General features: G+C 36.3%; 4 protein-coding genes across 5 annotated transcripts; 1 reads left to right on the top strand and 3 right to left on the bottom strand.

Annotated features, from left to right (window-relative positions):
* Positions 1–1,330: 1,330 nt before the first annotated feature.
* Positions 1,331–3,501, bottom strand: LOC114522200. Its single transcript, XM_028542833.1, has 7 exons — positions 3,080–3,501; positions 2,949–2,997; positions 2,764–2,872; positions 2,553–2,638; positions 2,278–2,395; positions 1,951–2,002; positions 1,331–1,851 (listed from the first exon to the last, which is right to left on the bottom strand). The coding sequence occupies exons 1-7, from the start codon at positions 3,474–3,476 to the stop codon at positions 1,769–1,771; spliced, it is 894 nt and encodes a 297-aa protein (XP_028398634.1). The 5' UTR covers positions 3,477–3,501; the 3' UTR covers positions 1,331–1,768.
* Positions 3,502–3,614: 113 nt separating this feature from the next.
* On the bottom strand, positions 3,615–6,121 carry LOC114522374. The gene is made up of 2 exons (XM_028543045.1): positions 5,071–6,121; positions 3,615–3,998 (listed from the first exon to the last, which is right to left on the bottom strand). The coding sequence occupies exons 1-2, from the start codon at positions 5,092–5,094 to the stop codon at positions 3,615–3,617; spliced, it is 408 nt and encodes a 135-aa protein (XP_028398846.1). The 5' UTR covers positions 5,095–6,121.
* A 558-nt stretch (positions 6,122–6,679) lies between these two features.
* Positions 6,680–9,593, top strand: LOC114522201 (abscission/NoCut checkpoint regulator-like). Of its 2 annotated transcripts, XM_028542835.1 has the most exons (11): positions 6,684–6,955; positions 7,090–7,220; positions 7,422–7,473; positions 7,658–7,766; positions 7,858–7,949; positions 8,069–8,261; positions 8,355–8,419; positions 8,556–8,604; positions 9,086–9,126; positions 9,237–9,352; positions 9,429–9,516. In XM_028542835.1, the coding sequence occupies exons 1-11, from the start codon at positions 6,902–6,904 to the stop codon at positions 9,493–9,495; spliced, it is 969 nt and encodes a 322-aa protein (XP_028398636.1). In that variant the 5' UTR covers positions 6,684–6,901; the 3' UTR covers positions 9,496–9,516. The 2 variants fall into 2 exon arrangements, with proteins under 2 accessions (XP_028398635.1, XP_028398636.1); XM_028542834.1 differs by lacking the exon at positions 8,556–8,604 and having other exon boundaries at positions 6,680–6,955; positions 9,429–9,593.
* A 153-nt stretch (positions 9,594–9,746) lies between these two features.
* Positions 9,747–10,831, bottom strand: LOC114522202 (39S ribosomal protein L40, mitochondrial-like). Its single transcript, XM_028542836.1, has 2 exons — positions 10,588–10,831; positions 9,747–10,112 (listed from the first exon to the last, which is right to left on the bottom strand). The coding sequence occupies exons 1-2, from the start codon at positions 10,812–10,814 to the stop codon at positions 9,803–9,805; spliced, it is 537 nt and encodes a 178-aa protein (XP_028398637.1). The 5' UTR covers positions 10,815–10,831; the 3' UTR covers positions 9,747–9,802.
* Positions 10,832–12,920: the final 2,089 nt, after the last annotated feature.

The following is a 12,920-nucleotide window of genomic DNA, read 5'->3' on the forward strand; positions in this document are numbered from 1 at the left end:
TGAACGTTTTAACAGTTTTAAAAGGAATTCTAAATCTTTAATGCTTGCTCATGCATGCAATTGGATTCATCGCTCGTTGTGTTTCAACACGTTTAAACGCTTTAACAGGGTTGACTGCATGAAAGAAAATGATAGCTGAGGTTGCTTAGCCCTATTCGGATATATGCGTGGTATAAACTACCATATATAGTAGAGATATATTCCGGGTTTTATGCTTGCCGACATAATCAGTGGAAAATTGTCATGCATGCTGGTTTGTTTAACTTTATCCTTGTCTCATTGTTTATGTGGTGTTGTTTTCAGGTAGTGGTTTAAAATGCTGTATTGGAAATATTGGCGACAAATGCACTAGTACCGCCTGTTTCGCGGGATTCGATAGATGTTTCTCGCAAACTCTTACCGATCAAAGTGGAAACCGTGTGTCGGTAGGTGGCTGCGTCGGTGCTCTTATTTGCAAAGATGCTACGAAGGTGTGTGAAAACATAAAGAAAGTACAGACAACTGTGAAATCCTGTGAATACAAATGCTGCAGCACCGATGATTGCAATAAACCCAACATCGATAAACCCACCACCGATAAACACACCACCGATAATGGTAAACCCACCACCGATAAACCCAGCGGCGATAAACCCATCACCGATAATGATAAACCCACCAAGGATAATAAAGATTGCAGCGGTGCAGCTGGTGTTACTGTTACCAAATTCACTTTTGCCTTGATGGCAATTATTTGTTTAGTTTCTGCTTAAGTCTCCTCAAGTCTTTCAAGGAGTGCAAGTCATATATGAATCTATATTGTATAATCATTTTTATTATACACTGTAATTTGCCTTTATATACTGGATGGCCTATATATTATACCTAATTGTTACTTAAGTTTTTAAAAAAAAAACTTTCATATTTCGTAGCTTTGTGCAGAGGTATATCGCTGTGTTTTGATTGTATCTATGTAATTAAATTAATGAAGACGCATAGAAAAACATTCTATTCTGTCAAATTTTGTGTATAATTTGATCTCTTCTGTCAACATCTCTACAAGTAACAAAGAGCAATGCCTTGGCAGAAAAGCCACAATCATGCATGAGGAAGAGCAAGGAGATGTGTTTCCGAATCATCATAGCCACCAGAACAAATTATTTCAGCGCAAATCATCCTGACCATGCATGCAATCACCAATCCAATCCGGGCGGGGCAAGAAAGTTAAATATTATTGAAGTTAAATATAACATAGTCTTTGTATACATTAAAATACTCTGGACTCATCATCTCAGTGCATAAAATATTCTGCGATTCAAATTTCATGCATAGGCTATATCTATATCTATATTTCTTGCATATCTATATATTACTATAGTGGACGGTTTTGGACTATAAACGCTAAGGTTTCTTTAATTTTTTTCAAACATTTTGGCATAATAACATTTGGACTAATTAAATAGGGGAGTTTTAAATGATAACCAGGCAGGGAGCAGCGTGCATGGCAGCGTCTTCAAAAAACTAAGCATCAAATGTGGTATAACATCTGCCTAAGATAGAGTTAGTCAACTCTCCTGACGAAGGCCCTCAGGTCGAAACGTCGAGAAGTGTTTTTTGTCTATTTTAGGCAGTTGTTATACCATATTGGATGCTGAGTTTTAAATTAGGATCACTTTTAATTTTTATCAACAAGCTTGATAATCTATTGGATTTAAAAAGGTCACTTATATAAACACAAAACTGGCTAAGCGAGAGAATTGCTAAAGATTACCGTCATAAGGAAATCTTCTCAACTTGGCTTTGAAAAACCCGTTATTCTTTCTTTAGTTCTGGATTTTTCTTTAAGTAGAATCGACACTGCCTGATCAACGGCTAAAAATAGTCAAATTATTGCATGTTAAAAGCTGAAACAATTCAACATCTTGTATAATATATCACAAGAAATTACCAATGCTGGAAAATCGTGCTTACTCTTAAGATTTGATTCCACTTTTCTCAAGTTGCTAAAGGTTCCTGCGATTTCCTACGGTCAAAGGAAATAATAGATTGCCAACGGCACATACATATACATGTAACTCCGATCCAGCTCATTCATGCCACGTGCGATTTTGATAGAACATGCATGCGTTGTGATCTCGCCGAATTAAGTTAGCCGTAAACAAGTACGTGGTGTATGTTAATGTACAAATCATCACATTCGCCAAAACAATGCGAAATAACTTATATTACATATACATAAATTATGAATCGATAGAGATTGAACAGATTGGTTCATAACGTGGTCAGAAAGACTTTTACCTGACTTCCACTGTCTAATAGTTCACGATTATTTTGCCGCCACTCTTTTGACCGACCATTTGATTTCTTGGAAAACATGGAGCACGCTTTGCTCTTATTAGTGGAATCGTACAATGCTCTGTGAAAAAAGATATACTTGCATATCGTATGGTATAGAAAAAAGCATAAACATTTTTAGAAATCTCTAGATTCCAACTGCTGCTGTCCGAACCAGCCTCAAATATAATCATTAGTGGCGCGCTTTTCTTGTGATTGAATTGGTTGTATGTACTTACTGTAATTTTGAATGAATGATATCGCTTGATTCCTTTAGTTCTTCCGAAAACGCAAACATGGTCGAAAAGATCATTCCTTCATAAGTCTATGACAACAAGAACGGTGTATTCATATTTCTACCGACCAAAATAATCAAACATCCACACATATCATGCCGACTAGCTATCTATCAATACGTATGAAGATACCAGTGGCAAAAATTTTTTCCACCTGAACTCCGTTTTCACTCCATCGTCGTCTTGATCGAGGATCCGTCGATTCACTGTTGTCAAAAGCAGGCACTTTACTATGTGCTTTTCTCGTAATTACCGGTCCAGAGCTAGAAAGGCGAAAGATTTCGTCATCACCATCATATTTTAACCTAAAAGCTTATTGCAAGATTATATTCAATTTACCATGTATCTCTAGTTGCCTTTCTTGAATATTTCATTCCTGCGGTTTCACCTAAAATACACAAGTGTTCGTAATAAAGAATGTATGCGTTTGTTAAAGAACGTAGAATATTTATTATGGAATAAATATTAACCTAATAAAAATGTGGGATTAACATTATCCTTCTTTTCATCTAATGAAATCCTTCCACTGTTATCATTCAATTTCTTGCCGAATGTAGTACTCCTCGTCCTTCCTGTATCTGTTGCCTTAGTTTCTAAACTGTCGTCTTTCTCGGTTCTCTTAGTTTCGTGAAGCGGTCTTCTGGCAGAGAACCCATCACCTTTCTTTAAAAAACTTTTCTTTCTCACAAAAGTTCGTTCTCGACCTAACTTTATGGACTTTCTTCTTCGCACTGCTTCAAAAGGAATTTTTAATTTAACACTAGATCCTTGACCTTGTACAGAATTTTTTTGACTTCGCGTCGTCTGTTTTGGTGAACTACATTTTTTACATTCACTTGACCCTTTTAGCGGTGATTTCATCTTCATAATCTTTTGTTCCTCTGAAGATGTTTTAGAAAATGATTTGATTTGTTTGGGCATTTAACAAGCCTTTACAGTTGCATGTGACTTGTTCAGCAATTTTTGGGCATTTTGAGCATTCATTCTGTTTTGAGTTTGGCAAAACTACTGCTTCAGTTCGACGAATTGAGATGTTTTTATTTTAGTCATTTTCGAGCTTGCTAAATCAAATTTATCTTCTTTGAACTGTGTTGGACTTTCAGGGCATTCATTTTTATTTACTACCTTTTCCTCAATTATTTGCTTCAAATCAACATTTTTCTCACGTAGGTCATCATCACCGTTACTCAACACTTTGATGTTTAAAACTTCTTTTTTTCTATTTCCAAGAGGCTCTTTCCTATTCACATTTGTAGCAGTATTTTTAGAGACTATTTTTGGAACATTTCCCTTCTTTGTGCTCGTCTGATTCGTCAGGCGCAAAGTAACATTTCTTGCAATCGAAGATAGCGTTGAAAGTCTTTCATCGACCTTAACTGCCACCTCAGGCTATAAGATTACATTAAACAAGTTTGTCAAGTTATTATTGGCCAATGACCGAGTTGATACAACGCCTATATTATTCAACACGATCTCTTTACAGCTATAGTAAGGCAACAGTGGTAGTATGCATGTAAACAATTGAATTTCGACTTGTTTGTCCCACTTATTTACTTCCTGTACAACTATTATTCAATACTTGATTATTATACTGCACTTCATAATTGTATTATTACAAAGCTTAGCAGGAATTAGCCTGCAACGCAGACTATATATTGGGGTATATATAGTCTGCTAATCAGCGGCACAAAGCTTGTATGGTCACGTGAATGTTCGAATTATTTCCGATATTATAATTATGATTATGTATATGATTTGCGCGCAAATTGCATAATTATTTGTGACAACAAGGCCGCGCTGATGTGCGTGCTGTGTTTCTCTGTGCTGGAAAAGAAGTCAGATATAAATCTTGTAAAAGGAAAGCGTTCTCTCGACATTGCGGCCGACATATTACGATGACAATGCTGGTTCCAACGACTTGTTCTTCGAGAAGGTCAGCGAGGAGAGGAACCGCTTGGAAGACTAGAGAGTTCCCGTAGCCTGTGCCAGCCCTAAAGAAGATATTCTTACCGAGTAAGAAGGCTTTGAGTGCCTCGACTTGCTCTCGATGAAGACTTTCCACTTGAAAAAAACAGCATGCAATCCGAATAGCTTCCGAAAAGTGCTCTTCTTCAAGCAAAGATGCTTCGATGAAGGACGCCATGTTGTTTGTGAAAATAATAAATATTCTAAAATTTTGATTATTTTGCATAATTATAAGCTAACCAATCAAAATGAGTCCCACAATTTCTCGGGAAACCCACGTGACCATACAAGCTTTGTGCCGCTGATTAGCAGACTATATATACCCCAATATATAGTCTGCGTTGCAGGCTAAGCAGGAATGTAATTTGTTAAAAAATTATCCCTGTTAGAATACGAGATTTCGTTACATGTTACAAAGCTAAATGAAACCCTTCATCCAAATAGCACGGATACGGGTAATTTTTTACCAAAACACTGAAATTTTGTAATCACTAACCTCTGATGCATTTGGATTCGACATTACCTCGTTTTCACGTAAATTCTGTGAGAGAAGTTAACACGTCTCTCCAAACTTACTATTCTGCACTCTTTGTCTTTGGATGGACAACCGTTTGTCCCATTCAAATTATTTTCCACTGGCGTCGTTCCTTTGAACTGATAGACATACAAATCTGTCACATTTCACAACAGAAATTTTAATATGTCTTCACTTTTTATTGTTATTTATGATTCTTCAACTGGAACAATTTTCTAAATTCGGGCTTGCAACTTCGTTCAAATATTGTTTTGTTTCTATATGCCTTAATGGCTACACCTAACTTTTTAGATCTAAAAATACTTATTACCCAAACAACAGAACTCTGGCAGTAATTTGCAAATGTAGCCTTAATTCGCTTTATATTCGCTAATTCAGTTTCATTTTAGCTGAAAAGTATGATTAAATAGATAAGTAATTTGCATTTAATTCTCTCACCAATTCAGATTTTAGATTCCTCAGTTCCTTCTCAATGTTTACCTCCTAAACAGGCCTTTTCAATCCAAAATTTAACAGGAAAATATTGTTCACTAAGTTTAGTCTATGTTCAGCAATATCATTGCAGTATATGAACAGTCGAAAACAGGTACCCGTATTTATAAAATTGTTTGAAACTTGAAGACAAAGATCAACTCTTTCGTCAGGTAGTAAACGCACAAGTTAAACTTAAATTTTCGAATTTATCTACTACGGCTAAAATTAATTAAGAAATCAGGAATACATAAAGAGTAATAATTTTTTAACTAATAGTTTTACAGATAATTTATGAATTTGGGATGAGGTGATTGAGGTCTATGAGGTCCTCCATCTTGTTTTTCGTTACGATCCGCTGACCATATATACCAAACGACTCGTTTTACATTACTGTTGGACACTGCTGTTCATATATCTATGCCTTATGCTGTTTGTATTCGAAGAACAACACTGGCTAGCTGATGACTGACTGACGAGACCCACCAGTGGCCACAATGATTATTGAATTTTGATCATTATTAATTGTATAGAACTATTAATTTTTCTCAAAGCATTTCTTGAAGTCTGCCATTTGTTTTGTACATTTTCTCCAATCTTTGTGCTCAGCATAGCAATCCTGTGAATATAAGAAACATATTAATAATTTAAATGCTACTATGGAATTCTTTGAAAGGAGATTTTATTATCTCAACTGTTCCATGGACAGTCATAAAAATGTTATTGTGTATGATACAGTCCTACCACAACCACATTTTTCAATTTTCATAACATGTGTAGGTTATCTCGATTATCTTGCCAAAATATGATCAAAAGATCTGCAACTGTAAATTAGGCCCGGTAAACTGGGCCTCTTTACATTGGTGATCGAGAATCACCAATGGCTCTGGGATCATATGACATCTTACTTGCAAAGCATAATGGTATTTCGCACAGCCAGAATTTTCTATTCTTGTATCGTATGGGTCTTTATCTTCATCTTCATCTTCAACCTCAACTGCCTGTGCTTTTTTTGACATAGTGGACAATAAACACCAATTATATTATGGAACACGCAGTTATAAACAGTAAACACTGAACACAACAAAACTCAACTGCAGTGCTTCCGTTCTGAGAAAGTATATCTCAATCTTCTTCAACTTAATCCTGACTAAATCTAATAATCTTCACGTCGAAAACCGAAAAAGAAGACTTAAGTGGAAACACAACTCACAACATTGTAAAAAATGTAAACAAGGAAACTTTATTCCATTATTTTGTTCAACATTTTACTAATTTCGGTGTTTTTTACAGCCCAAGGCAAATGTAGCAGCCAGATTTTATGGCTGGTAGATGCTTTCAATGCGCAGAACAGTTTGGCTTTTTTAAGCGTGAGGTAAGAAATCTGCTGTAAAAAATTGCATAGTTTCTGCTGGGTTTATAAAAGTTTCTATATTAAAATTCTTATATTTTACCGTAGTATGTTACATTTCCTTCGCATTCATTACACAAATCTTTCCTAATCTGCAGTATGATTGTGGAAATTGTGGCAAAATTTTCTGTTCAAAATGTACATCAAATTCCATAGTCATTCCAAGCAAAGGGAAAAAGGCTGTGAAAGTTTGCAATGACTGCCATAAAAAATTGATCTCCCAAACCAGGTATGATGGAAACTAGCAGGAGCTTGTCCTGGGCCAATGTTAGGTGGCCTTAGATAGTTGGAAGGTGGCCTTATTTCGCTATTGATAAACTAGGTGCTACACTTAGTAGCATGCAATTTGACCATTTAAAGTTTTTCTATTGATTGCCAGTAGTAGCATGTTTTCATTTTTGATGTTTTAATGGCAAGCTATGTTTTGTAGCCAAAAGGGACAGCAAACCCAACATGGAATTACCCAAATCCCTTCTTCAAAGGTGAATTATATTGCAATAGTTTATATATAACTGGTAAATATACCAATTTAATAGCTGGCAATGTACCAATATTTGTAGTTAATGGCCATTTAGCAATGTATGTGCACACCGAACAACTATCATTTCATCAGTTCAATGAGATCTATAATAACTATATGAAGAAGGATTTGTGACTTATTTCTAGCAAACTACACAAAACCTGGAATCCTCAACAAAACCATTAGATGTGGATGGATCAACATTTGATCCAGATGAAGATATTCAAAGACGTTTAAAGAAACTCAAAGAACGTGGTACGCCTTCACATGATATAGTGTTACGTCTGCCTTTGAATTATTTTAATTTTAATGTCATGGAGTTCAATGTTAACTTCTTTTTCTGCAGATGATGCAATTAGCGAGGCTGATGTCGCTGATGTTCATTCAAAGTTTGAAAATCTCACTGGTAGAGCTCCAAGTTCTGCCAAAACAAATGATGTGAGTAATTGGACTTATTAAAACAAAGTTTAAATGCAAAGAAACTAAATAGCCTGATCTATTTTTCAAATATTCAAGTTAATAAAACATCAGAAGCAGAACAGCAATTTTTTGTTAAGGTACACACGTTTGGTCCAAAGAAGACAGATGCTGAAGAGATGTCAGATTTATTAAAACAAATGCAAGATGAATGTAACATTGACGACAGGGCAGGTTATAAACCAAGTGATGGAAACTCGGGAATAAACACTGAAGACATCGAAGGAAGATTGGATAAACTTAAAGGACGAGAACCGAGACCAAAACCGTCTGGTTAGTTTTCACAATGAGATGAAAGCGAATTACGTGGTCAACGTTGAAAATAATTGTGATTTTTACTTGTATTCTATTGCAAATATTGTAAAGGTCCACCTACCAACGCATATGACAGTGACGACGAGGCAGAATTTCGTAAAAGATACATTCAACAGGTAAAAATAGAATGAGATGAATTGTTTTAAAACATATATTAAAGTAGAAAAACTGTTCATTTTGATTAATCTGTAAAATATAAAAGATTGCCCTGTAAAAGATGTACCTTTAGGCGGCAATGTTGTATTTAAACAGGCAATCGCTGAGTCGTTTTTGGATGACAAAGTTCGGCAACAAGGACATGGTAGGTGTACTTGAAGTTTTAGTTCACCTTTCCTTCGAAAAGATTTGGTCCATACGTTAGCTCTTTCGTACACATTTTGCATTAAATTATATTAAACAACCAAAAGATTTTACCATTTGTCGAAGGAGATATGATCCCGAAACGTGGTATTATTTTTTGAATTGCTCACCCATACCTTTCCGCCATCTTGAAAAAAGTGTATAGAAATTACCTTGCCGCAAAAATGCCAACCCGTCAAAAAATCGTTCGTCCAATCAAAATCCATGAAAGACAAACTTTCGCTAATAAAAAAAATGGTTCATCCAATCAGATTGAACAAACGTGATCAAAGACGACTTATATTCTTATATTGCTTTTTTCTTTTTAATATACCCTTGGGCTATAACTATGTGGTTTTGTCCACCAATTTTAGATTTTTAAAGGTTCCCCAGGCCAATTAAACCTTTAGTTCGTTTTCTAACCTTTTGCATCAACTTTCAAGGAGAACTACTTGATCGAGCTGAACATAAAATTGCTTCAAAGGTAATATAAGTAACTCGAGATGACCTAGATTTTAAATAGAACTGATTAAAACAGTCGATTTAGAACTCAATGAACTAATGAAAAGACAATTCTATCGTTTATTTTTATAGGAACATGAAATGCCTACAGATCCAGATGAGCTACCTTGGTGTTGTATTTGCAATGAAGATGCCTGCTTGCGTTGCCATGGATGTGATGATGATTTGTACTGCAAACGTTGTTTCAGGTGTGTTTAATTAAATATTCCCTCTAAATTTTATTGTGTTGTTTTGGACAATTTCAATGGCATGTTGATTTTCTAGGGAAGGACATGGTAGAGGAGAGTATGAAGATCATACAACATCACCCTATAAACCAGTCCGGAAATAGAAATAATAGAAAGATTGGCATGTTGTTCACAGCAAGCTATCATATTTTTTCAACTTATTTAACTAATGGCTAATTTAGTGAGCTTGCAGCAATGCACTGCGTATGAGGTGTCAAAGGCACCAATCATCAAAATTTCAATATAAGAGGCTAAGAGGATATTTAAAATTGAAATTTTGAAGGTCTCATATTACTTACTTATAACAATAATAAATCGCACTTTCATTTGTTCATACATTTCACTGACTATATAATACAATGTACAGCAAACCAATGATTAATCATCTCAGTGGTAGAGATAATAGTTAGGCTATTTTTCATCAATAATGTCTGGAGCAATATAACCAGATATCGGTGGTGTCTCAGTTGGTCCTTGCAAGTGTAGTGGAAACAATGAATCATCAGTTTTGACAGCCTCTTCGTAATGCCAAGGTGAAACCTTTTTCAGTTCTCGTAATGCCAGTTCTCTTGACAAAATAACATCTTTTAGTTTTCGTAACTCTTCCCTTTGTTGTTGGTTTCTATATTTAGACCATTCCTTTAGCAATAACACCCTTCTTTCCTTCTCCTGTTCATCAACTTCTGGCACATTTCTTACCCTGTCCTTCTGCAGCAAGCTCCTGACAAAATGGTTTGCAGATGTAGTTAGCATACTTAATTAACCTTCCTAGTATAAAATTTCACAATTGTTCACAGGCCAGAAGGCTCTTTTCACTGATTGCAATGACAAGCTTCCTGCACAGGTCTTCATCCAAATAAAACACTTAATTATAAATTTGGTTGCAAGCCTTGTTACAAAAGTAGGTTTTTGTGATGAGCAGAAAATATGAGCGGTAAAGAGCATTGATGGCCTGTGATAATTTATGCAGACTGTAAAAGGCTGATCAGTGTTCCACCATATGGGTTGAGGTCACTGAACCATGCTATATCAAATATTAACCCACTCGCAACCCTGTGCGGATGTATGTATGATATTTGTATGATAACAGACATGTCTTTAAAGATAATGTGTTAAATTTCATAGTTTGCCTCGAAGCTGATAATTTCCAAAAAATTAAACAGTGGTTGGGGTGTGTACACTCTGCACAACCTTACCTATCAATGAAAGCCTCGGGGTCCACGGGTGGGAAAACTTCCACAGGCTTTTTTGAAATATTAGATGATTTTTTCTGCTTCTTTTTTGTATCAATTTTGTGTGTCTTCTTTTTCTTTAATGTAGGATCGTGTCTGCCTAACGCTGCGAAGCGTGGAGCCAAAACTGAGCTTTGAGCAAGCGCTGGCACTTGCAGAATTGTGCGCAGTTTTGTAATGGACGCCGCCATGTTTGTTAAGTGCCCGATCGCAGGCTAAGGAACGCAATTTTTTTTCAATTAAGAGCGAGGGGGTGGGGAGAGGCGGTCTCCTCTCACTTTCATATTCCAAATTTAACTATGACATCACAATTAATTGTGAATTAGTATTGGAATTTTCAGCAATTATGATTAAAGTATTTTTTTCGAAGTACTCTGAAGCACTTCAATACATATGGAAGCCGAAGGTAGGAAGTGAACGACTCTCTTGATGCTTTTAAATCAGAATAAGCGCAGAAGAGTATCACGTAAAATGAAATTAGACAGCGCTTTTACATCTTTCTCAGACTCTCACTTCTAAAAATAGTCAAGAAAAAAGGCAGTTTCGTAGGTCGGCCACAACATCCATCGAAAACAAAATGACCAACAGGAAGGAAATGAATCCACATAAGGCAGTTTGTTTTTCGGCAATATTGTTCAATTGCACTTTTGAGAAAGAAATTGCATGTAAAGAATGAATGGCAACGTCAATGACATTAGCGCAGTCTATTCTTCTTGTTATGCTGAAACAACATTAATCATAGACATAGCCAAAATAAACAAATCATTTGGCGATAGTTAAAACATAGCAAACAAACTGTTTATTACTTACTCGTTTCCAGCTAATCACCGCATTTAAAGTGACAGTTTTAAATTCGTTTGTTTGCTAGTTGATTAACAGAACGGAACTTTTTAGCTATGAATAATTTAAAATCATGTTGCCTCTCAAACCAATAGCAAATGTACTCATATTCCGTACTTTAGTTGTAGATCTCTGATGGTATACGGAAGACACAAATAAAATCTGCTGAAACATCGTGCAAGACTCTGATATCTAACATGATTTGATCCACATAACTCAACATCAGTGAAATACCCATCGGTTGGCGAAACTACAGGTTTGGTAAACACGCCGCCGTTGATATTAACCCTTAAAGTGATTTAAATTCAGACTGCAGTTCAAATATCGGCTTACAGCCAAATGATTACGACCATTGTGCGATAAGAGAGGACCGAACACTAAACAGTAAAAAAATAGCTCCAAACAGAATGTACTGACGTTGTACACTGAACACTGATGGGAAGATGGTGAAAAAGTGCACGTTACCGATGGACACAGCCCGCTCGCGACTTCTGGAGGAAGAGAGAAGGCGAAGGGAGCGTGTCAAATTGGCGATTGCGAAAGGCAAACAAACTATACTTCCAACGCAAACGAAAAGCATAAAGCTAAGTAAATTTGAGCACCGTAGCGACGAAGGACCCCTGGTAGTGTTTGCAGAAGAGTTGGCATATCCGTTTGGTTATTTCGGCAAGTATCAGGCCGTTCGTAAGTATCAATCCGGCTACGACATTGGCAAAGATTACAGCAAGGTGAAGATTAAATCAAAAGGAAAGTACGGGCAGACCAAAAGTTCGCAAATGTCGAATGAAGAAACAGGAGATACACCCAATAGTCTCGGGGAGAAACCAAGCATAGAGAGTCAGGAATCGAATTATGATCTGTCGCAAACTCAGTTTAGGTTGCCAAAATTAAAATCCGGGCCGACAACAGCAACAGACGTCGAAGATGCGAGTGCGAAGCTGGAATTTTCGGGAAAGAATACAGAACTTCCAAAACTCCCAGCGCAGGAGTACATCGATAATTTCCGACGAGATGCAGCCGATTTTGAACGAAGTTTGATCGGGATTGGTCGTGGGAACCCCGAAAGAAGGCTGCTCAAAGGAAAGCCACGAGAACTAGGCATGCTACCGCGAATAGACGAACGCAGCTCGTTGTTAACGACGAACACAGATAGACTTTTAGCGAAAGACGATCATTTTCGTCTGCCAAAACTACAGCAAAAAAGAGAAGACTGTTCTACTGAATCTAGCAGTAAAAAGAAAAGAAAAACAAGAAACAACGGGGAAGTAAAAAGGCAAGAATGTAGACGTTCAATGAGCCACAGCGAGAGAAAGGCTGTAGCTCAAAAGGAACAAGCAAAATGGTGTAAGATGACGTTTCAATCAAATGCATATATTTGATTAACACTTGTTTGTGAAAAAGTCATTGAAACAGACCTAATAACGAAACATGTATTATATTCTTACAATGGAATTTAA

The sequence above is a fragment of the Dendronephthya gigantea genome, unplaced genomic scaffold (assembly GCF_004324835.1).
Source record: "Dendronephthya gigantea isolate DGI-Jeju-01 unplaced genomic scaffold, DenGig_1.0 000022F, whole genome shotgun sequence".
Taxonomy (NCBI): Eukaryota; Metazoa; Cnidaria; class Anthozoa; order Malacalcyonacea; family Nephtheidae; genus Dendronephthya; species Dendronephthya gigantea.

Bases quoted from the DNA above. Each gene is read 5' to 3' on its own strand.
- LOC114522202 (XM_028542836.1), bottom strand. From the start codon at position 10,814: ATGGCGGCGTCCATTACAAAACTGCGCACAATTCTGCAAGTGCCAGCG. The intron at 10,113-10,587 runs GTAAGGTTGTGC...CCATTTTGTCAG, and splicing joins CCCGAGGCTTTCATTGATAG to GAGCTTGCTGCAGAAGGACA.
- LOC114522374 (XM_028543045.1), bottom strand. From the start codon at position 5,094: ATGTCGAATCCAAATGCATCAGAG. The intron at 3,999-5,070 runs GTTAGTGATTAC...GTAATCTTATAG, and splicing joins CGAATCCAAATGCATCAGAG to CCTGAGGTGGCAGTTAAGGT.
- LOC114522200 (XM_028542833.1), bottom strand. From the start codon at position 3,476: ATGAAGATGAAATCACCGCTAAAAGGGTCAAGTGAATGTAAAAAATGT. The intron at 2,998-3,079 runs GTTAATATTTAT...TGTGTATTTTAG, and splicing joins TAATCCCACATTTTTATTAG to GTGAAACCGCAGGAATGAAA. The intron at 2,873-2,948 runs GTAAATTGAATA...TCGCCTTTCTAG, and splicing joins AAGGCAACTAGAGATACATG to CTCTGGACCGGTAATTACGA.
- LOC114522201 (XM_028542834.1), top strand. From the start codon at position 6,902: ATGGCTGGTAGATGCTTTCAATGCGCAGAACAGTTTGGCTTTTTTAAG. The intron at 8,262-8,354 runs GTTAGTTTTCAC...AATATTGTAAAG, and splicing joins ACCGAGACCAAAACCGTCTG to GTCCACCTACCAACGCATAT. The intron at 9,353-9,428 runs GTGTGTTTAATT...TTGATTTTCTAG, and splicing joins TACTGCAAACGTTGTTTCAG to GGAAGGACATGGTAGAGGAG.